General features: G+C 46.0%; 1 protein-coding gene across 2 annotated transcripts in view; it reads right to left on the reverse strand.

The window, feature by feature from the left end:
• Positions 1 to 21706, reverse strand: part of PIGG (phosphatidylinositol glycan anchor biosynthesis class G (EMM blood group)) — an 81271-nt gene extending 59565 nt beyond the window's left edge. Inside the window, exons 1-3 of one of the 2 annotated variants that reach the window (XM_063914271.1) lie at positions 21447 to 21701; positions 17600 to 17805; positions 15797 to 16006 (exon numbers count right to left, since the gene is read on the reverse strand). In XM_063914271.1, coding sequence (XP_063770341.1) covers positions 15797 to 16006; positions 17600 to 17805; positions 21447 to 21597 — 567 coding nt within the window. In that variant the 5' untranslated portion in view covers positions 21598 to 21701. Of the gene's footprint in view, positions 1 to 15796; positions 16007 to 17599; positions 17806 to 21446 lie in introns of both variants that reach the window. The other variant, XM_063914272.1, reaches the window with a different exon arrangement.
• Between the last annotated feature and the right edge of the window lie 413 nt (positions 21707 to 22119).

Below are 22119 nucleotides of genomic sequence, written 5' to 3' on the forward strand. Positions count from 1 at the left end.
ACGGCAATCCCGCCGTAGAATGCGCCTGCTGAATCGTGTTACAGATCCAGCGAGCAATAGTCTACTTTGAAGCAGGGGCACCAATCTTGTTGGTTGCATACATGACAAACAGTGCTTCTGTTTTTCTGACTGTAGCCGATCTGGCCACGTAAATTTTCAAAGCCCTGACCACATCAAGGGACTCGGGATCCTCCAAGTCACGCGTAGCCACAGGCACCACAATAGTTCATATGAAAGGATGAAACCACTTTTGGCAGGAATTGAGGACGGGTCCACAATTCCGCTCTATCCATATGGAAAACCAGATAGGGGCTTTTATGTGATAAAGCCGCTAATTCCGACACTCGCCTAGCCGAAGCCAAGGCTAATAACATGACCACCTTCCAAGTGAGATTTTTCAACTCCACCGTTTTAAGTGGTTCAAACCAGTGTGACTTAATGAAACTTAACACCACGTTAAGGTCCCACGGCATCACCGGAGGTACAAAAATAAGATTTTACTCACCGGTAAATCTATTTCTCGTAGTCCGTAGTGGATGCTGGGAACTCCGAAAGGACCATGGGGAATAGCGGCTCCGCAGGAGACTGGGCACAACTAAAGAAAGCTTTAGGTCACCTGGTGTGCACTGGCTCCTCCCCCTATGACCCTCCTCCAAGCCTCAGTTAGGATACTGTGCCCGGAAGAGCTGACACAATAAGGAAGGATTTTGAATCCCGGGTAAGACTCATACCAGCCACACCAATCACACCGTATAACTCGTGATACTATACCCAGTTAACAGTATGAAAACACTGAGCCTCTCAACAGATGGCTCAACAATAACCCTTTTGTTAACAATAACTATGTACAAGTATTGCAGACAATCCGCACTTGGAATGGGCGCCCAGCATCCACTACGGACTACGAGAAATAGATTTACCGGTGAGTAAATTCTTATTTTCTCTAACGTCCTAGTGGATGCTGGGAACTCCGAAAGGACCATGGGGATTATACCAAAGCTCCCAAATGGGCGGGAGAGTGCGGATGATTCTGCAGCACCGAATGAGAGAACTCAAGGTCCTCCTCAGCCAGGGTATCAAATTTGTAGAATTTTGCAAACGTGTTTGCCCCTGACCAAGTAGCAGCTCGGCAAAGTTGTAAAGCCGAGACCCCTCGGGCAGCCGCCCAAGATGAGCCCACCTTCCTTGTGGAATGGGATTTTACAGATTTAGGATGCGGCAGTCCAGCCGCAGAATGCGCCAGCTGAATTGTGCTACAAATCCAGCGATCAATAGTCTGCTTAGAAGCAGGAGCACCCAGTTTGTTGGGTGCATACAGGATAAATAGCGAGTCAGTTTTCCTGACTCTAGCCGTCCTGGAAACATAAATTTTCAAGGCCCTGACTACGTCCAGTAACTTGGAATCCTCCAAGTCCCTAGTAGCCGCAGGCACCACAATAGGTTGGTTCAAGTGAAAAGCTGATACCACCTTAGGGAGAAACTGGGGACGAGTCCTCAATTCCGCCCTATCCATATGGAAAATCAGATAAGGGCTTTTACATGACAAAGCCGCCAATTCTGACACACGCCTGGCCGAAGCCAAGGCCAATAACATGACCACTTTCCACGTGAGATATTTTAGATCCACGGTTTTAAGTGGTTCAAACCAATGTGATTTTAAGAAACTCAACACCACGTTGAGATCCCAAGGTGTCACTGGAGGCACAAAAGGGGGCTGAATATGCAGCACTCCCTTTACAAAAGTCTGAACTTCAGGCAGTGAAGACAGTTCTTTCTGAAAGAAAATCGACAGAGCCGAAATCTGGACCTTAATGGAACCCAATTTTAGGCCCATAGTCACTCCTGACTGTAGGAAGTGCAGAAATCGACCCAGCTGAAATTCCTCCGTTGGGGCCTTCCTGGCCTCACACCACGCAACATATTTTCGCCAAATACGGTGATAATGGTTTGCGGTTACTTCTTTCCTAGCTTTAATCAGCGTAGGAATGACTTCCTCCGGAATGCCCTTTTCCTTTAGGATCCGGTGTTCAACCACCATGCCGTCAAACGCAGTCGCGGTAAGTCTTGGAACAGACAGGGCCCCTGCTGTTGCAGATCCTGTCTGAGCGGTAGAGGCCATGGGTCCTCTGATATCATTTCTGGAAGTTCTGGGTACCAAGCTCTTCTTGGCCAATCCGGAACCACGAGTATCGTTCTTACTCCTCGCCTTCTTATTATTCTCAGTACCTTTGGTATGAGAGGCAGAGGGGGGAACACATAAACCGACTGGTACACCCACGGTGTCACTAGAGCGTCCACAGCTATTGCCTGAGGGTCTCTTGTCCTGGCGCAATATTTATCTAGTTTTTTGTTTAAGCGGGACGCCATCATGTCCACCTGTGGCCTTTCCCAACGGTTTACCATCAGTTGGAAGACTTCATCCAGAAGTCCCCACTCTCCCGGGTGTAGATCGTGTCTGCTGAGGAAGTCTGCTTCCCAGTTATCCACTCCCGGAATGAACACTGCTGACAGTGCTAACACGTGATTTTCCGCCCATCGGAGAATCCTTGTGGCTTCTGCCATCGCCATCCTGCTTCTTGTGCCGCCCTGTCGGTTTACATGGGCGACTGCCGTGATGTTGTCTGATTGGATCAGTACCGGCTGGTTTTGAAGCAGAGGCCTTGCCTGACTCAGGGCATTGTAAAAGGCCCTCAGTTCCAGAATATTTATGTGTAGGGAAGTCTCCCGACTTGACCAAAGTCCTTGGAAATTTCTTCCCTGTGTGACTGCCCCCCAGCCTCAAAGGCTGGCATCCGTGGTCACCAGGACCCAGTCCTGTATGCCGAACCTGCGGCCCTCTTGAAGATGGGCACTCTGCAGCCACCACAGTAGCGATACCCTGGTCCTTGGAGACAGGGTTATCAGCCGGTGCATCTGAAGATGCGATCCGGACCACTTGTCCAACAGGTCCCACTGAAAAGTTCTTGCATGGAACCTGCCTAATGGGATTACTTCGTAGGAAGCTACCATTTTTCCCAGGACTCGCGTGCAATGATGCACCGATACCTGTTTCGGCTTCAGGAGGTCTCTGACTAGAGATGACAGCTCCTTGGCTTTCTCCTCCGGGAGAAACACTTTTTTCTGGTCTGTGTCCAGAACTATCACCAGGAACAGTAGACGTGTCGTAGGAACCAGCTGTGACTTTGGAATGTTTAGAATCCAACCGTGCTGTTGTAGCACTTTCCGAGATAGTGCTACCCCGACTAACAACTGCTCCTTGGACCTCGCCTTTATAAGGAGATCGTCCAAGTACGGGATAATTAAAACTCCCTTTTTTCGAAGGAGTATCATCATTTCGGCCATTACCTTGGTAAACACCCTCGGTGCCGTGTACAGTCCAAACGGCAGTGTCTGGACTTGGTAATGGCAATCCTGTACCACAAATCTGAGGTACTCCTGGTGAGGATGGTAAATGGGGACATTCAGGTAAGCATCCTTGATGTCCAGGGATACCATGTAATCCCCCTCGTCCAGGCTTGCAATAACCGCCCTGAGCGATTCCATCTTGAACTTGAATTTTTTATGTATGTGTTCAAGGATTTTAAATATAAAATGGGTCACACCAAACCGTGCGGTTACGGTACCCCAAACAGTGTGGAATAGTAACCCCGTCCTTGTTGAAGTAGGGGCACCTTGACTATCACCTGCTGGGAATACAGCTTGTGAATTGCCTCTAGCACAGCCTCCCTGCCTGAGGGAGTTGTCGGCAAGGCAGATTTGAGGAAACGGCGGGGGGAAGACATCTCAAATTCCAGCTTGTACCCCTGAGATACTACTTGAAGGAAACAGGGATCCACCTGTGAGCGAGCCCACTGATCGCTGAAATTTTTGAGGCGGCCCCCCACCGTACCTGGCTACGCCTGTGGAGCCCCCGCGTCATGCGGTGGTCTCAGAGGAAGCGGTAGAAGAATTTTGACTCTGGGAACTGGCTGACTGGTTCAGCTTTTTCCCTCTTCCCTTGTCTCTATACAGAAAGGAAGCGCCTTTGACCCGCTTGCTTTTCTGAAGCCGAAAGGACTGTACCTTATAATACAGTGCTTTCTTAGTCTGTGAGGAAACCTGAGGTAAAAAAATTTCTTCCAGCTGTTGCTGTGGATACGAGGTCCCAGAGACCATCCCCAAATAATTCCTCACCCTTATAAGGCAGAATCTCTATGCGCCTTTTAAAGTCAGGATCACCTGTCCAGTGACAGGTCTCTAACACCCTCCTGACAGAATGGACATTACATTAATTTTGGATGCCAGCCGGCAAAATATCCCTCTGTGCATCCCTCATATATAAGACGACGTCTTTAATATGTTCATATGTTAGCAAACTAGTATCCCTGTTTGACAGGGTCACCGACCACGCTGCAGCAGCATGATCTGCAGGTCTCAGTCTAGTACCTGAGTGTGTAAATACAGACTTCAGGATAGCCTCCTGCTTTTTATCATCAGGTACCTTCAAAGTGGCCGTATCCTAAGACGGCAGTGCCACCTTTTTTGACAACCGTGTGAGCGCCTTATCCACCCTAGGGGATATCTCCCAGCGTAACTTATCCTCTGGCGGGAAAGGGTACGCCATCAGTAACTTTTTATAAATTACCAGTTTCTTATCGGGGGAACCCACGCTTTTTCACACACTTCATTCACTCATCTGATGGGGGAACAAAACACTGCCTGCTTTTTCTCCCCAAACATAAAACCCATTTTTAGAGGTACTTGGGTTAATGTCAGAAATGTGTAACACATTTTTTATTGCCGGGATCAAGTCACGGATGTTCCTAGTGGATTGTGTATATGTCTCAACCTTGTCGACACTGGAGTCAGACTCCGTGTCGACATCTGTGTCTGCCATCTGAGGGAGCAGGCGTTTTTGAGCCCCTGATGGCCTTTGAGACGCCTGGGCAGGCGCGGGCTGAGAAGCAGTCTGTCCCACAGCTGTTACGTCATCCAGCCTTTTATGTAAGGAGTTGACACTGTCGGTTAATACCTTCCACCTATCCATCCACTATGGTGTCGGCCCCACAGGGGGCGACATCACATTTATCGGCATCTGCTCCGCCACCACATAAGCCTCCTCATCAAACATGTCGACACAGCCGTACCGACACACCGCACACACACAGGGAATGCTCTGACTGAGGACAGGACCCCACAAAGCCCTTTGGGGAGACAGAGAGAGAGTATGCCAGCACACACCAGAGCGCTATATAATGTGGGGATTAACACTATAACTGAGTGAATTTTCCCCAATAGCTGCTTGTATATACAATATTGCGCCTAAATTTAGTGCCCCCCCTCTCTTTTTAACCCTTTGAGCCTGAAAACTACAGGGGAGAGCCTGGGGAGCTGTCTTCCAGCTGCACTGTGAAGAGAAAATGGCGCCAGTGTGCTGAGGGAGATAGCTCCGCCCCTTTTTCGCTGACTTTTCTCCCGCGTTTTTATGGATTCTGGCAGGGGTATTTATCACATATATAGCCTCTGGGACTATATATTGTGATTATTTTGCCAGCCAAGGTCTTATTATTGCTGCTCAGGGCGCCCCCCCAGCGCCCTGCACCCTCAGTGACCGGAGTGTGAAGTGTGTATGAGGAGCAATGGCGCACAGCTGCAGTGCTGTGCGCTACCTTGGTGAAGACTGATGTCTTCTGCCGCCGATTTTTCGGACCTCTTCTTGCTTCTGGCTCTGTAAGGGGGACGGCGGCGCGTCTCCGGGACCGAACACCAAGGACGGGCCTGCGGTCGATCCCTCTGGAGCTAATGGTGTCTAGCAGCCTAAGAAGCCCAAGCTAGCTGCAAGCAGGTAGGTTCGCTTCTTCTCCCCTTAGTCCCTCGGTGCAGTGAGCCTGTTGCCAGCAGGTCTCACTGTAAAATAAAAAACCTAACATATACTTTCTTTCTAGAAGCTCAGGAGAGCCCCTAGTGTGCATCCAGCTCGGCCGGGCACAAAGATCTAACTGAGGCTTGGAGGAGGGTCATAGTGGGAGGAGCCAGTGCACACCAGGTGACCTAAAGCTTTCTTTAGTTGTGCCCAGTCTCCTGCGGAGCCGCTATTCCCCATGGTCCTTTCGGAGTTCCCAGCATCCACTAGGACGTTAGAGAAAGGAGGCTGAATATGCAGTACTCCCTTCACAAAAGTTTGTACTTCAGGAAGAGAGGCCAATTCCTTTTGAAAGAAAATGGATAAGGCCGAAATCTGAACCTTAATAGATCCTAATTTTAGGCCGAAATTCACTCCAGTTTGCAGGAAGTGAAGGAAACGGCCCAGATGGAATTCTTCCGTAGGAGCATTCCTGGCCTCACACCAAGAAACATATTTTCGCCATATACGGTGATAATGTTTAGATGTCATGTCCTTCCTAGCCTTTATTAGTGTAGGAATGAACTCATCCGGAATACACTTATCCGCTAGGATCCGGCGTTCAACCGCCATGCCGTCCAACGCAGCCGCGGTAAGTCTTGGAATAGACATGGCCTCTGTTGCAACCGGTCCTGTCTTAGAGGAAGAGGCCACGGATCTTCTGTGAGCATTTCCTGCAGATCCGGATACCAGGTCCTTCGTGGCCAATCTGGAACAATGAGGATTGTTCTCATTCCTCTCCCTCCTACCATTCTCAACACCTTGGGTATGAGAGGAAGAGGGGGAAATACATAGACCGACTGGAATACCCACGGTGTCACGGGACGCCATCATGTCTATCTGTGGCAGTTCCCACTGACTTGCAATCTGTGCGAAGGCTTCCTAAAGAAGTCCTCTCTTGGATGCAGGTTGTGTTTGCTGAGAAAGTCTGCTTCTCAGTTGTCCACTCCCGGAATGAACTGCTGAAAATGCGCTTACATGATTTTCCGCCCAGCGGAGAATCCTGGTGGCTTCTGCCATTTCCACTCTGCTCTTTGTGCCGCCTTGGCGGTTTACATGAGCCACTGCGGTGATGTTGTCTGACTGGATCAGAATCGGTAGGTCGCGAAGCAATGTTTCCGCTTGCCGAAGGGCGTTGTATATGGCCCTCAGCTCCAGGATGTTGATTTGAAGACAAGTTTTTTTAACTTGACCCAAAGACCTTGGAAGTTTCTTCCCTGTGTGACTGCTCCCCCACCTCGGAGGCTCGCGTCCGTGGCTACCAGAATCCAGTCCTGGATGGTGGACCTGCGACCCTGCAGAAGGTGAGCACTCTGCCGCCACCATAGGAGAGACACCCTGGCCCTAGAGGACAGGGTGATTAACTGATGCATCTGTAGATGTGATCCGGACCACTTGTTCCGTAGATCCTATTGGAAAGTCCTTGCATTGAACCTGCCGAAGGGAATGGCCCCGTAAAATGCCACCATCTTTCCCAGGACCCGAGTGCAGTGATGCACTGACACCTGTTTTGGCTTTAATAGGTGTTTTACCAGAGTCATTAGTTCCTGGGCCTTCTCTATCGGAAGATAAACCCATTTCTGTTCCGTATTCAGAATCATACCCAAGAAGGGCAGACGAGTCATAGGAACCAACTGTGACTTCGGGATATTGAGAATCCAGCCGAGTTGCTGTGACACCTTCAGTGAAAGTGACACGCTGTTCAACAACTGCTCTTTTGATCTCGCCCTTATTAGGAGACCGTCCAAGTATGGGATAATTGTGACTCCTTGCTTGCGTAGGAGCACCATCATTTCCGCCAATTACCCTGAAATTGGTAATGACAATACTGTACCGTAATTCTCAGGTACGCCTGATGGGGTGGATAAATGGGAACATTAAGGTATGCAGCCTTTATGTCTAGATACACCATAAAATCACCCCTCTTCCAGGCTGGCGATGATCGCTCTGAGCGATTCCACTTTGAATTTGAACCTTTTCAAGTATAGGTTCAGAGATTTTAATTTTAAAATAAGTCTGACTGAACCGTCCGGTTTCGGGACTACAGCCAAGGTTGAGTCATATCCCCCCTTTCTTGTTGAAGGAGGGGAACCTTGAGCACCACCTGTTGGAGATACAATGTGTGAATTGTATTTAATATCTCCCTTTCTGGGGGAGAAGCCGGTAGGGCTGATAAGGAAAACCGGCGAGGAGGCACCTCTTCGAATTCCAGCTTGTAACCCTGAGAAACAATTTCTATTGCCCAGGGACCCACCTGTGAGTGAACTCAGATGTGGCTGAAGAGTCGAAGACGTGCTCCCACTGGGGCGGACTCCCTTAGCGGAGCCACAGCGTCATGCGGTGGATTTAGTAGAGGCCGGGGAGGACTTCTGTTCCTGGGAACTAGCTATGCCCTGCGCCCTTACCTCTGGTAAGAAAGGACGCTCCTCGTACTTTCTTGTTTTTCTGCGACCGAAAGGACTGCATTTGATAATGTCGTGCTTTCTTAGGCTGTGAGGGAATATAAGGCAAAAGATCAGATTTACCAGCTATAGCTGTGGAGACCAGGTCCGAGAGCCCTTCTCCACACAATTCCTCACCCTTGTATGGTAAAACCTCCATATGCCTCTTTTAGTCGGCATCACCTGTCCAGTGCATGTTCCACAGGACACGTCTAGCAGAAATCGACATAGCGTTGACTCTAGAACCCAGTAGACCAATGTCTCTTTGAGCATGTCTTATATATAAGACAGCATCTTTTATATATCCTAGGGTCAATAACATGGTATCCTTATCTAAGGTTTCAATCTCCGCTGATAAGGTATCTGTCCACGCTGCTACAGCGCTATAAACCCCTGCCGACACAATTGCCGGTCTGAGTAGTGTACCAGAATGTGTGTAAATGGACTTCAAAGTACTTTTCTGTATGCTATCTGCAGGATCCCTGAGGGTAGCTGTATCTTGGTATGTCAGCGCTACCTTTTGGGGAAACGTGTCAACGCCTTGTCTACCCTAGGGGAGGATTCCCATCGTATCCTGGCCCTAGCAGGGAAAGGATACGCCATGAGAATTCTTTTGGGAAACTGCAGTTTCTTGTCTGGAGATTCCCGCTCTTTTTCAAACAATTAATTTGGTTCATGAGAGGGGGGAAATGTTATGTCATCTTTCTTCCTCTTAAACATGTGCACCCTCGTGTCAGGGACAGATGGGTCATCAGTGATATGCAAAACATCTTTTATTACAATAATCATATACTTTTCTGCCAGTTTTGGCTGTAACTTTGCATCATCGTAGTCCACACTGGAGTCAGACCCTGTGTCGCTATCAGTGTCTATTATTTTGGATAGTGGGCGTTTTGAGACTCTGAAGGTCCCTGCGACATAGGGACAGACATGGGTAGATTCCCTGTCTGTTCTCTAATCTTTTGTGCAATAAACTTACCTCAGCACTTAATTCCACATATCCAGTCAGGTGTCGGCGTTGTCGACGGAGACACCACACACACACACACACACACATTTGCTCCATCTCCTCCTTAGAAGAGCCTTTTACCTCAGACATGTCGACACACACGTACCGACACACCACACACTCAGGGAATCCTCTTATCTGAAGACAGTTCCCCCACAAGGCCCTTTGGAGAGACAGAGAGAGAGAGTATGCCAGCACACACCCAGCGCTAATACCCCAGGAAAAACACAATGTGTTTACCCAGTAGCGCTGTAATACTATTATTTGCTGCCAATTATGTGCCCCCCCCCTCTTCTCTGAAACCCCCTTTCACCGTGGATAAGCAGGGGAGAGTCCGGGGAGCTTCTTCTCAGCTGCGCTGTGGAGAAAATGGCGCTGATGAGTGCTGAGGGAGAAGCCCCGCCCCCTCAGCGGCATGCTTCTGTCCCGCTTAAATACAATAAAAACTGGCGGGCGCTCTTTATATATACAGTGCCTAGCTGTATATATATCTCTTTTGCCAGAAATGAGGTTTATATTGCTGCCCAGGGCGCCCCTCCTGCGCCCTGCACCCTTACAGTGACTGCCGTGTGTGAGGTGTGTGGGAGCAATGGCGCACAGCTGCACTGCTGTGCGTTACCTCAGTGAAGATCATGAAGTCTTCTGCCGCCTCTGAAGTCTTCTTTTCTTCTCATTCTCACCCGGCTTCTATCTTCCGGCTCTGTGAGGAGGACGGCGGCGCGGCTCCGGGACGAACTCCAGGGTGAGACCTGTGTTCTGACTCCCTCTGGAGCTAATGGTGTCCAGTAGCCTAAGAAGCAGAGCCTTGAAACTCACAGAAGTAAGTCTGCTTCTCTCCCCTCAGTCCCTCGATGCAGGGAGTCTGTTGCCAGCAGGCTCCCTGAAAATAAAAAAACCTAACAAATATACTTTCTGTCAGAAAGCTCAGGAGAGCTCTCTGAAAAGCACCCAGTCTCCACTGGGCACAGTATCAAACTGAGGTCTGGAGGAGGGGTATAGAGGGAGGAGCCAGTGCACACCAGATCTAAAGTCTTTCTTAAAGTGCCCATGTCTCCTGCGGAGCCCGTCTATCCCCATGGTCCTTATGGAGTCCCCAGCATCCTCTAGGACGTAAGAGAAATATTGCAGTACACACATCAAGTACAAACTACACACAGATGGCCTCCGCGCGTGTACTTGTTCTGCCGTGCGTGCACATATCCGCAATTTGCGTATGGCCGGTCCTGCGCATTAGCGCGTGGTATGGGTATTTACGGTAGAGTTTGTGAACGCATGGAAAGCTATCAAAACACAATACATATTTAATCCAAATAGTGCACAATGTACACATAGTCTCTCTGCACCACATCAGTAAGTTACAGCAGTTTAAATGGTAACAGAACAAAGGGATTCACCTTTACAGGATAGGAGGGGACAGAACAAGGTTATAAGGTGGTGTTTGGTATCCAGCCGTAGGGTATTGTAAGGGTAATATTCCGGTGTTGGTTTGAAGAAGATTGCATGTTCCTGCGAATAGTTATGTGCAGGAGCAGAATATAGATATAAACTGTATTTACTGTACATTATGTATGCAGCGGGAATCCAGAGGAGACCACCCAAAAGAGCAGTTGGAACAGACATCGCCCACCTATTCAAACCGACCTATGACCTCTCCTGTACTGTAAATGACCATCCCTGTGTCCAATGGACAAAAAGATTACAGTATCCATTGTGTTAGGTTTTGGAAGAATTGTATAAAAAGAGCCTGCTGCAGGCCTGGTCAGACACAAGACTCACAAAGTTATCTATCAGGTGACTGAGGACCAGACTGGGTAGCGCGGCGAATCCAATCACGTATGTACCATTGACTGTAGCCATTATTCTGTTGTATTGTATATATTGTAACCCCCTTTCAGTAATAATATGCTGTGGTGTCGGAACCCAGCAGTTTAATTACAATCTGGTGTCGTGTCTTCCTTTCCTTGCTAAGGTTTAAAGTGTATTATTATCGCATTGCATAGCTGTTAAGGGTTTGCGGTGTATCTCTTGGTGTGTACGCGCTGTGTGTACTTTGTACCGTCAGCGCGGCGTTTGTGCGCAAAGTCCGTACACAGTACGGGACTCTTTACGCTAACAGCGTAAAGAGTACGTAAAGTATAGCGGCCGCAGCGGCCCCATGGTAAAGTGAATTTAAAGTGTGTTTAAGGTATAGCTTTTCATTCCTGTATATAAATCAGCATTCTCAATAGCATCTCCAGATGAGGGCTAAATGATTTGCCTAGGATTGTGACATTGGTGCACCATCTGTCGTTGATGTAGAAGCAGATGCCACCACCCTTCCATTTTTTCTTGAGAGAACCTTGGAGTGATCGGCCCTGAAGAGACCGAAAGCCCGGCAGAGATATCTGGTTGTCTGCAATATGGTCACCAAGCCACGTCTCCATAAAGTAGAGGACGGACGACCCTGTAAATGCCTGACCCTGCACTGCCCAGAAGGAGGGACAGTTCGTCAAACTTGTATGCCAGTGAGCGCACGTTTGAGAGCAGGGTTGCGGGAAGTGAAGACCGGTGCCCTCGCCGCCACCTTACTAGGGCACCTGCGCGACAGCCACAGCCTTTCCTCTGAGCCCAGGTCTTTCTACTATTGCCGACATGAGGGCCTCCACCATTCTCTTTCTGGGGCCGCGGATCCACCTGCCAGTCGCCGCTCGGTCATCCAGTTTGGCGTCCACGACATCTGCATCCCTGCCACACAGGGCAGCGAGGGCTGCAAGGGCCACTGATCCGCAGGCGGATGGGCCCGAATGTGGGGTAAGCACCGCAGGAGCGTTCCAACTTAGGAGGGTTACGTTACCCTGCTGTATTTGGTCACCAGTGGGGTAGACAAGGGCAGGGAAAAACAAGGGGAAAACAAATATTTTGGCTGAGCTACATAGCTCCGAGGCAGCCATCTGCGGCGCCATCTTGGATTGTAATCGCTATAATCGTTATTGGTATAACCTATTGCTGCTCCTTAATCCATTGGGTATATTTGAAACAAGTGGTAAAATAGCTTTGCTTTTTCTGTTGCTGATGTAGTCAATTATTCCAGGACAAAGCAGGCTTGTGTAAAGGTGTTAGAATCAAATTCCTATTGTGTAGGTGCTTAAAATCTCAGTGTGAGAGGCCTTTGAAGTAGATTTCTTGTGGGGGGTAATGAGAACATGTGTCCTGGGAAATGGCTCCTGCAATTTTAAATGAACAGTGACCCTTCAGCAATTCAGAGCCTGAATATACTGTACATTAGTTGATTAATGCAAGAATTCTGAGTTATTTGTTGTTCAGAGAACAGAGGTGAATGATGTCTAAGTAAGGGGCTGGATGGAGCCAAAGATAGGTTGTAGTCCAATTCCAAACTGAAGGACTTCTCAGTGGAGAGATGCAGAGGTTTCAATCGAGTGTGTATCTCAGCGCAGGAATGCAATCTGTTGGTTTTGATGAGATGTCCGCGTAGAGTGGTACAAGTTAAAGGTAAGTCCTTGGATATTTATGATGATTCATAGGTCAGTTGTGGTGAATTTAAGCTGTTTTATGGAGACGATCAGGAGCATGCAAAAGGTGAGGCAGCCATATTGGCTGGCATTAATGTATAGATATACATTAAGAGGACATGGGTGTAGCTGGCGCTGCAGAGGAAGTTGACGATGAGGATTCTGATGGTGATGTGGTTTGTTTGAATAAGGCGCCAGTGGAGACAGTTGTTGCCCATGGGATGAAAATTCCCATGGTCATGCCTGGGCAAAATACCAAAAAAAGCTACCTCTTCGGCGTGGCATTATTTCTCCACAAATCCCGACAACAGGTGTCAAGCCATCTGTTGCCTTTGTCAATCCATAATAAGTAGGGGTAAGGACGTTAACCACCTTGGAACATCCTCCCTTATAAGTCTCCTGCAGCGCATTCATCATAAGTCACTGTCAAGTTCAGAAACTGTGGGTAATAGCGTACGCAGTCCACTGACACCTAAATTATGTGGTTTTGTTTGTTTGAATATTATTTCTCTGTGAGGATGTAAACTCTGAAAGGGTGGGGGTGGGGATCCAAGAATGAGTACGACATCTTGCCACTGTAGAGCCAGTTAATGCAAGGAGAGATTAATTGCTTCTTTTTTGGTGGCAGACCCTGTTGCTGAAATGACTGGTTTGTTAAAGTGTGCATGTCCTGTTAATAAAACATAAGGGTGGGTGGGAGGGCCCAAGGACAATTCCATCTTGCACGTCTTTTCTTTGTCTGCCCTATCAGTCCAGGGGTGCTGCCCCCCTGCCGTTTAAGTCCAGGGGTGCTGTTGCCTGTCTGCTGTTCTGTGTAGTTCTCCAGGGGTCCTGCCTATCCTGTATAAGTCCAGGGTTGTTGTAATTGATCCTAGGTTTACATGAAAGCCTAGAGCAGATATGAAACAAGCTTCAACTTCACAAACAGATGTGTGAAAACTAGCCGCAAAGGTGGAAATGGAAAGTGTTTTTAAATAAAGTGGGGAGAGACCACATTTGTGGCCAAAGTCAGTGTGACTCAGAAGAGACTGAATCATAATCCAGCGCAACCGCCGGAGAGGTAAACGTGATGTTTTCTGACGGAGCATTAGAGAGAGGTTCTTAATTAATTATTTCATGTTAGGGACTCACTCAAATGAATGGCTCCAATTAGTCAACCTTAATTTTGATTTATTATTGATGTTCTACATTTTGTGATTATTTATTTAGAAGATGCGCATTTGTTGTACAGGGATCTTCTTTTCCTAAGGGCTGCGTAGGGTTATCGAAGACCTCGCGGTGTAAGAAGAACAGAGTTTCAGTGATCTTGCATTGAATCAGCTTTCCATTGCACTGCAGCACTAGATGGGCCAGGAGCTCCTGTGAGGTACAAACAGTTACTGAATAAGGCCCAGTATGGAGACTCATGTTGGCTTAAAGCCAGGAAGATGTCAGGCTTGGGCATGCTGTGGGCACGGAGGTTAGCATTGCTTCCTCCCACAGTCCTACTTATAGTATGAAATGAGTTTGGACTGTAGAGTGGTAAACTCCATTAGGGCAGGAGCTCAATAACAAAAGAAATTTACTGCAGTCGTGCTTAGTACTTTATATGAATAAAATAAGACGAACAGGTATGCTCACATGCGTGTAACTGGGAGCTGTGAAAAACAAAAATAAAGCATCTGCCCCAAAATATGTAAATAAAAATGCAATAAAAAAAAACAAACACAGAAAAACCCCAAAACCCACAAGATTTTCACAAAATAAGTCTCCAGACTCCGTGGAGGGGAAAATATCCAATCTTGATCCTGTGGTATACACAAATTTATTTGCATCCCAACATTAAATCAGAGATTATCTTAATCCCCGATTATGGAGAAGGAGGCTTTGGCCCCTAGTTTTTCAGTTTGTCAAGTAATGTGGTAATTAAATTAATTATTTGCTTGGTTGAAGTCCTTTCTGTTCCACACCAATACAGGAGTGGAGGTGAAAGCCTGTGTGTTGTTCCCGATTGCATGTGCCACTCTAATTTTTAATCACTTTCTTGACACTGTCCTCTACCTCTTGCCTCTTCTCATAATGTGAAAAGTCATCAAATATGGAGGTGGTATGTTTGTAGCTATGATTCGGAGAACCTGTCGAGCTTTTTTCAGGGGGACCACCTGTCGCTGAAGTGATGGGTTTAATAAACTGTGCATGTCCTGATTAAACAACATAAGGGTGGGTGGCAGGGCCCAAGACAATTCCATCTTGCACCTCATTTTTTTTTTCTTTGCATTATGTGCTCTTTGGGGCCTAGTTTTTAAATCTGCCATCCTGTCTGCCACTGCAGTGCCACTCCTAGATGGGGCAGGTGTTTGTGCCGCCCACTTGTGTCGCTTACCTTAGTCATCCACTGACCTTGGTGCAGCCTTTTGGCCTAAAAACAATATTGTGAGGTGTTCAGAATAGACTGGAAATGAGTGGAAATGTATGTTATTGAAGTTAATAATACCATAGGATCAAAAGTATCCCCAAATTCTGTGATTTTAGCTGTTTTTATGTTTTTCTCAAACATCATCCAGAACCAAAACACAAAAGGGTGGTTTTGGCAAAACCAATCTAGTAGCAATTGATTCAGTTACAGAATATAATGCTTGGCCAGCAATATGTACATTATAGTTGCTATGTTTACATCAGACATTGAAAACTGAAGCATTCAGCATACTGTATTCATTTAAGCGGTTGGGTATGGAATGCCGGCAATCAGAAACCCGATGGTCACAATGCCAATAGATACCGGTGAGTATTCTAACCCTATCCCACCCCTCCCTAGTGACTAACCCTAACACTCACCATTGGGATCTGTCAGCATTGTGGCTGTTGGGATTCTGACAGCCAGGATCCTGACTACATCCCCATTTGAGATATGCTTTGGTTTGATAGAAATTGTGCTAACAATGTAAACGGAAATGAAAAACTGCCTGAAGTCATGTACCTCTGTAAAGTCAGAAACAAAAAATGATGTTGTCCCATCAAACTCCACAAAATGCTTGGGGAAAAGTTTTATCCATGTATCATCACCATAAAATACTATTCTTTTCCCAGATTGCTTTGTCTGCCATATCAAGTTGTCCTCAAGCAGTTCTGGAGAGTTGAGGTTCATAATAACATCAATAAAGCCAGGTATGCTGCCGGTCATCAAGGCCTGTAAATGTAGAATCAGAAGTGGTTAGTGGGAACCGGATGGTTTGAAACGGGATATTCATATAAAGTCAATTAATCTGAAACATGCAAGTAGTTTTTCATAAAGTTATGTTTGTCAAAAATTGATTGGGTGTATTCATTTGGTGCCAGGATGCATTCCCTTTGAAAGGCAAAAATTTCACACCTAAAGAACTGGGAAAAAAAAAAGTAAAAATAAATAAATAAATAAAGTGCAACGTTGCACTAAAGAACAGCTCATTGTCAGTTTCCTGCAGCCTGCTTCAGTTATGCTCCTGCCATCCAGTTTCAGTGTAATAGCAGTCTGCTCCAAGATATCCTACTAGCCTGCAACTGTTCTCAATATCTGTCCAACCCTTTCTACAAAATCAGTCCTCCGCTACTATTAGTGGCCTGCATAATAATGATATTATTATTATGTAGCCCAGTTTCACTCTAGCACATGTAGCTAGTTCAAGGGGCCCCAAACCGAATCAACAAACCCTTAGTGCAGTGATAATGAGCTTCACAACCTCTCTCATTTTCTTTTTCCTACGCTTTGCAGTTTCATTTTCAGGGAAACAAAAACGGGTTTCCTTGCCTGTGACTCCAATATTTATTGTTTGTAGAGCCTATACCAGGAATGTTCACAGCGTCTTCCGCTATATTTCCCGTTCCTCCATCTATATCTCTGACTTCTATGTGAGTATTTGAATTTATTTTTATGTGCCTCCAAATAGGAGATGTAATTAGGGAGGAAAGTCAAGTCTGGAGATCTGACACCCATATCAGGCATCTGTACTGCTTATTCTCAGTGTCCTCCTTTACTGACTGAACTTGGCCCATCAGATGGAATGTGGCTGTAGGAGATGTCTACAGTCAGTGAGGTGACGCCAGCGGGTCTGGACTCAGAGTTCTTAACATGATAATCCTCACCTTGCCTGCCCTTATCCTTGTGTCCTGTTCAAGGCCGGGCTCCCTCAGGAGCTCACTTCAAATGTGGCCACCACCAATTATAGGAGAAAGTTTATTTGCTTTGATGTACTTAATTATCTAACAATCCCCCCATAAAAAATTCTACTAAATGGCTTACCAAGGAAATTAACAAGGAAAAATAACACAGAAGATATTGTAAACCAGACCTGTACACTTATTTGCATAAACAGTGCATAATACATGTTAGAATGGGATGTAGTTATGTGACCAGCAGTCAGGAGACTGCCGGTCACAACACCTCCCCCTACATCCCGCCCCCTCACAAAGCCGACCAACAGGGACTATTCCCACTCGTGAGTGTGCAAGACAGCCATAGAGCGGGAAAAGAATCCGTGTCAAACGCAGGTCGCCACCGAGCCCGCAAGGGGCTTGTTGCACTCGCCTCACCCCCCTGGGATTTACCTGCCAGGATACCGACGGAGGTATGCTGAACGGCGGTCACGCATACCACACCTGTTAGAACTAGGTGTTGGGAGGCTATATTAAGCTTTCAAGGAATATAACAAAACAACTTTGCAGGCATGCCTTTCGAAAGCCCTGCAGTAAACAAAAAAAAAAAAAAAGATATACACAAGTTAATATGGTATACATTAGTACGAACCTTAATACGAGGCATTGTGACTGTTGGAGCTGTTGCTTTTGCTATAAAGCTGTGTGTTGTTCCCTTTTCTATAAGCTGTGTAATATAAGGCATATGCTGTTTCCCTTTATCCCCAAACACAAAGTCTTGTCTCAAGGCATCTATGAGGAGAATGACAACTCTCTTGAAAAGTGGGTGTGGAAGCTGAGTCCAGTTAGATGCTGTACCTGTAGCAATGAAACAATCTCATGTTTTATTGTTTAAAAGACAAATTATTATAGCTTAGACTGTAAATTCATTGCAATAATACTGTAATACAGAAAGTAAGCATGCAAACTGATCTATAATCAACCATATCTCCTAATATTAGTTTAACTGCATTTGATGAGTGAGATGATCTACCAACCATATATTTATAATAAAACAAAATGGAGTTAGTGTAGTTGTCTATTGTAAATATGTTAAACCTTAATCTAGAATTTAAATGGATGCATGGAACATCAAAAACATTTAAATTTTAACTTCGTTATATGTGGATGTAGCCCCTATTTCCAATTAGCATACATGTGGGCATCCAGGAGTTCACCAAATTAAGTAATTTGCGCTGCTACTAACATTCTATTGCTTGGACTGGCTAGCAATTGTTCTAGCACCAAACACTGAGGGACATTTATGAAAATGAGTGAAATGGTGGTGTGGCCCATATCAAACAATCAATTGACTGCTTTCATTTTGTAAATAGCACAAGCTGAAATGGTATGCTCTTCTTCAACCAGTGACCTACTCAATTTCTTACCTGAACCCTCTGGCACTTTCTCTTCATTTGATCCCACAAATGAAGATGAAGTATCAACACTCTTCTCATCTTGCTACTCTACTACTTCTCCTCTTGATCCTATACCCTCACAAATAAGTAAAGTTCTGTCTCCTGTGCTCATCCTAACCTTAACGAACATCTGTAATCTGTCTCTCTCTCTCTCTCTCTCTCTACTGGTATCTTTCCATCACTGTTCAAGCATGCAGTGATTACTCCCATTCTGAAAAAAACTAAATTCTGACCCTAACACTCTCTCAACCTATCGTCCCATCTCTTAGCTCCCATGTCTCTCCAAGCTACTTGAGAAACTTGCCTACACTCGCCTCAAACACTTTCTTAACTCGTATAACTTATTGGACTCACATCAATCAGGCTTTCGCTCCCAACAGTCCACAGAGACAGCACTGACTAAAGTAGCGAATGATCTGGTCACTGCAAAGTCTAAAGGCCTTTACTCACTTCTTCTAGATCTCTCTGCTGCTTTTGACACTGTTGGCCACTCTCTCCTCATACAAACACTGCAATCCCTAGGTCTTCAAGACACAGCCTATCTTGGTTCCTATCCTACCTAACTAATCACTCTTTCAGTGTTCGTTAATCTGAATCCACCTCCTCTTTACTACCTCTTTCAGTTGGAGTACCGCAGGGCTCAGTCTTAGGGCCTCTGCTTTTCTCAATCTATACCTCATCTCTTGGGAAACTAATCGGCTCTTTTGGATTTCAGTATCATCTGTACGTAGATGATACTCAAATCTACCTATCCTCCCCTGATTTGTCTCTATGTGTATTGGTCCAGGTCACTGAATGCCTCTCTGCAATTTCATCTTGGATGTCATCTCGCCACCTCAAACGTAATATTTCCAAAACAGAGTTAATTATATTTCCACCGGCTAATAGCAGTTACCAACCTGATATTTCTATCACTGTTGAGAACTCTACAATCAGCTCTACACGACAAGCTCGCTGCCTAGGTGTCATACTTGACTCAGAATTGTTCTTTGCTCCCCATATTCAATATGTTACAAAATCATGTTACATGCATCTAAGAAACATATACAAAATACGATCATATCTTACACAAGACACTGCTAAAACCCTAATCCATGCTCTCATTATCTCCTGCATTGGTTATTGCAATAATCTTCTTACTGGTCTTACTAAGAAGAGACTCTCACCATTACAATCCATTCTGAATGCAGCTGCGAGGCTAATATTCCTCGTTAGACGTTCATTGTCTGCAGACCCACTTTGTCAGTCCCACCATTGGCTACCTGTATTCTACTGTATTACACACAAGACTATTAACCATACTACACCAACATACATCTCTTCACTTATCTCAAAATATCTCCCAACCCGGCCTCTTCGCTCTTCACAAGATCACAGTCTCTCATCCACACTCATTACTTGCTCCCATGTACGATTACAGGACTTTCTTTGTGCTGCACCCACTCTGTGGAATGCCCTACCACGTACAATAAGACTCTCCTCTAGTCTTCAAACCTTCAAGCGTTCCCTGAAAACTCACCTATTCAGACAAGCTTATCAAATTCCAGAACCACTCACATTACCTTCATAGCTTTCCTATCCAATTATATCCTCACAGTATAGTCCACACATCCCCCACATATTTTCTCTTTCTTCACACGCCTTTCCCCTGAACTTGGTTCATCACTGCTGTAATGTGATATCATGTAGCCCACCAAGAACCTTTACAATCTGGTGAAAAACTATGCAATAGATAGGCATTGATACACAAGGATAGGTGCTATTTCCCCATAGATTGTAAGCTTGCAAGCCAGGGCCCTCCTCCCTCTAAGACGGTTTGTTTTTACCCAGTTTTGTCTTCTAATTGTGTCCAGTTGTAAAGCGCAACGGAATTTGCTGCGCTATATAGGAAACTGTTAATAAATAAATAAAATACAATGACAGAACCTTATTGGTTGCTATAAGCTACACCAGTGGTTTCCAATCTGTGTGCTATGGCATCGTGGACTGCCTTGGATTGTTGGTCCAGGGCAAATTAAAACTATTTATATTCAATGTATTAGGCAAAACCAGTGCAGGTGGCTGCCAATCACAAAACATGTAAGCGAAGAGAATCTGGTGACTCACCACATAACAGAGCCTAAAAATGACAAACACAATTTACTTCATTTCATATTTATTTCTAAAATTTCTCAATAAGAAACTTTTGGCCAAGGCGTGCCATGAAGAAAATTCCTGATACTCTAGGGCACCTGATTTCAAAAATGTCTGAAACTAATCTGCACATCCATATGAAACCAGTTTTTAAAACTGAATACAATACTTGCTATGAACCTGTAAACACATCTTAAAGAAGGAAAAATGACAAGTCACCCATAACGTTCTACAGGGCAAATGCACAATGTGGACATAGGGCCTAATTCAGTAAGGATTGCAAATTCTGCATGCTGGAGGCCACCCATCGCAGGGCAAGGCCACCCAGCATGCTAATCGCCGCCTTCCCCCCTTGGTGGTATTAGGGAAGGGGGGCAAACGCAACGCTGCCAGTTGCTATTGCAAAAGCGTGGAAACGCAGACATCAGCACCTCAAGTCACCCACCTCATGGACTGTCAGTCCCGAGGTACCATATCCGCGTAATATAGACATCATTATTCGAGGCACAAACTGATTTGCAGCGAATAGGATTGAGACCAAAGAGACAACTTACATGTAAGGGCCTTTTTATTAACAGAAAAATGTTGCATATATGAAAATGCCCATTTTCTTTATGTACACCTGACAATCTGACTCATTTTACCATTGACATGCTCCGCAGAGAATGGAGAATTGATTTTGAGGGTGGGTTTTCTCAGGTAAAATAAAAAATAATTACAGGAACCTGGCTACTGCAATGAGAAATGAACAAAACTTATGTAATTATATTTCTGTACAACTTTCACGACCCTCAGAACTGTATTTAGTTATATATTTAAAGATAAATGTTATTTTAATCATCTTTTGTTGGAGCAGCATTAGATACATGGACGGGTTATAGGTATAGTACAGTGGCTGGTGAACAGTACCTGCAGATGGTTCTGCTGGGATCTCAGAGCTGCTGCTCTTCCTGGTCTGAGACCGGACAGGTACCGGGAAGAACCCGCGCAAAAAGAGGGCCAGGCCTAGCACCTGTAGCAGCAAGTAGCAGCATGCCAGAGCGGACGAGCCAACCTTCATGGCTGTGCTGCTGCCGGCTTCGCCCGGCCGTCACCCGCTGATCCGCAGGAAGCGGCTGGGACAGAGCAGCGGTAGCAGCGACACTTCCTAGTGACACTTCCTGGATACGGCGTCATGCTAGGGTCAAACTTCTCTTCGCTGTTCCACATGCTGCAGGTTAAGCAACGCACGTTTACAACAATACACTTATTCAACAGGAAAAGGAGAGGTCATATGACCATATAAGAGTACACAGCCGCTAATGAGCAACAACTCTACAGACCACTCTATAAAGGTGCTGGCTTGGGACTATTATATACTGTCACCACTAATAACGGGACAGAGAGTCCCAAACGGCTATATCAGGAGCAGAGGGGTCGCAGGATCTGGGCGCACACATATGCTGGGTATGTACTATGAGCAGACAATGGCGGGAAACTCATCAACTACTATATAGAGCAGGCATTCCCAACCACGGTCCTCAAGGCACACCAACAGTGCAGGTTTTAGTGATATCCAGGCTTGAGCACAGGTGACTTAATT

The sequence above is a fragment of the Pseudophryne corroboree genome, chromosome 1, assembly GCF_028390025.1.
Source record: "Pseudophryne corroboree isolate aPseCor3 chromosome 1, aPseCor3.hap2, whole genome shotgun sequence".
Taxonomy (NCBI): Eukaryota; Metazoa; Chordata; class Amphibia; order Anura; family Myobatrachidae; genus Pseudophryne; species Pseudophryne corroboree.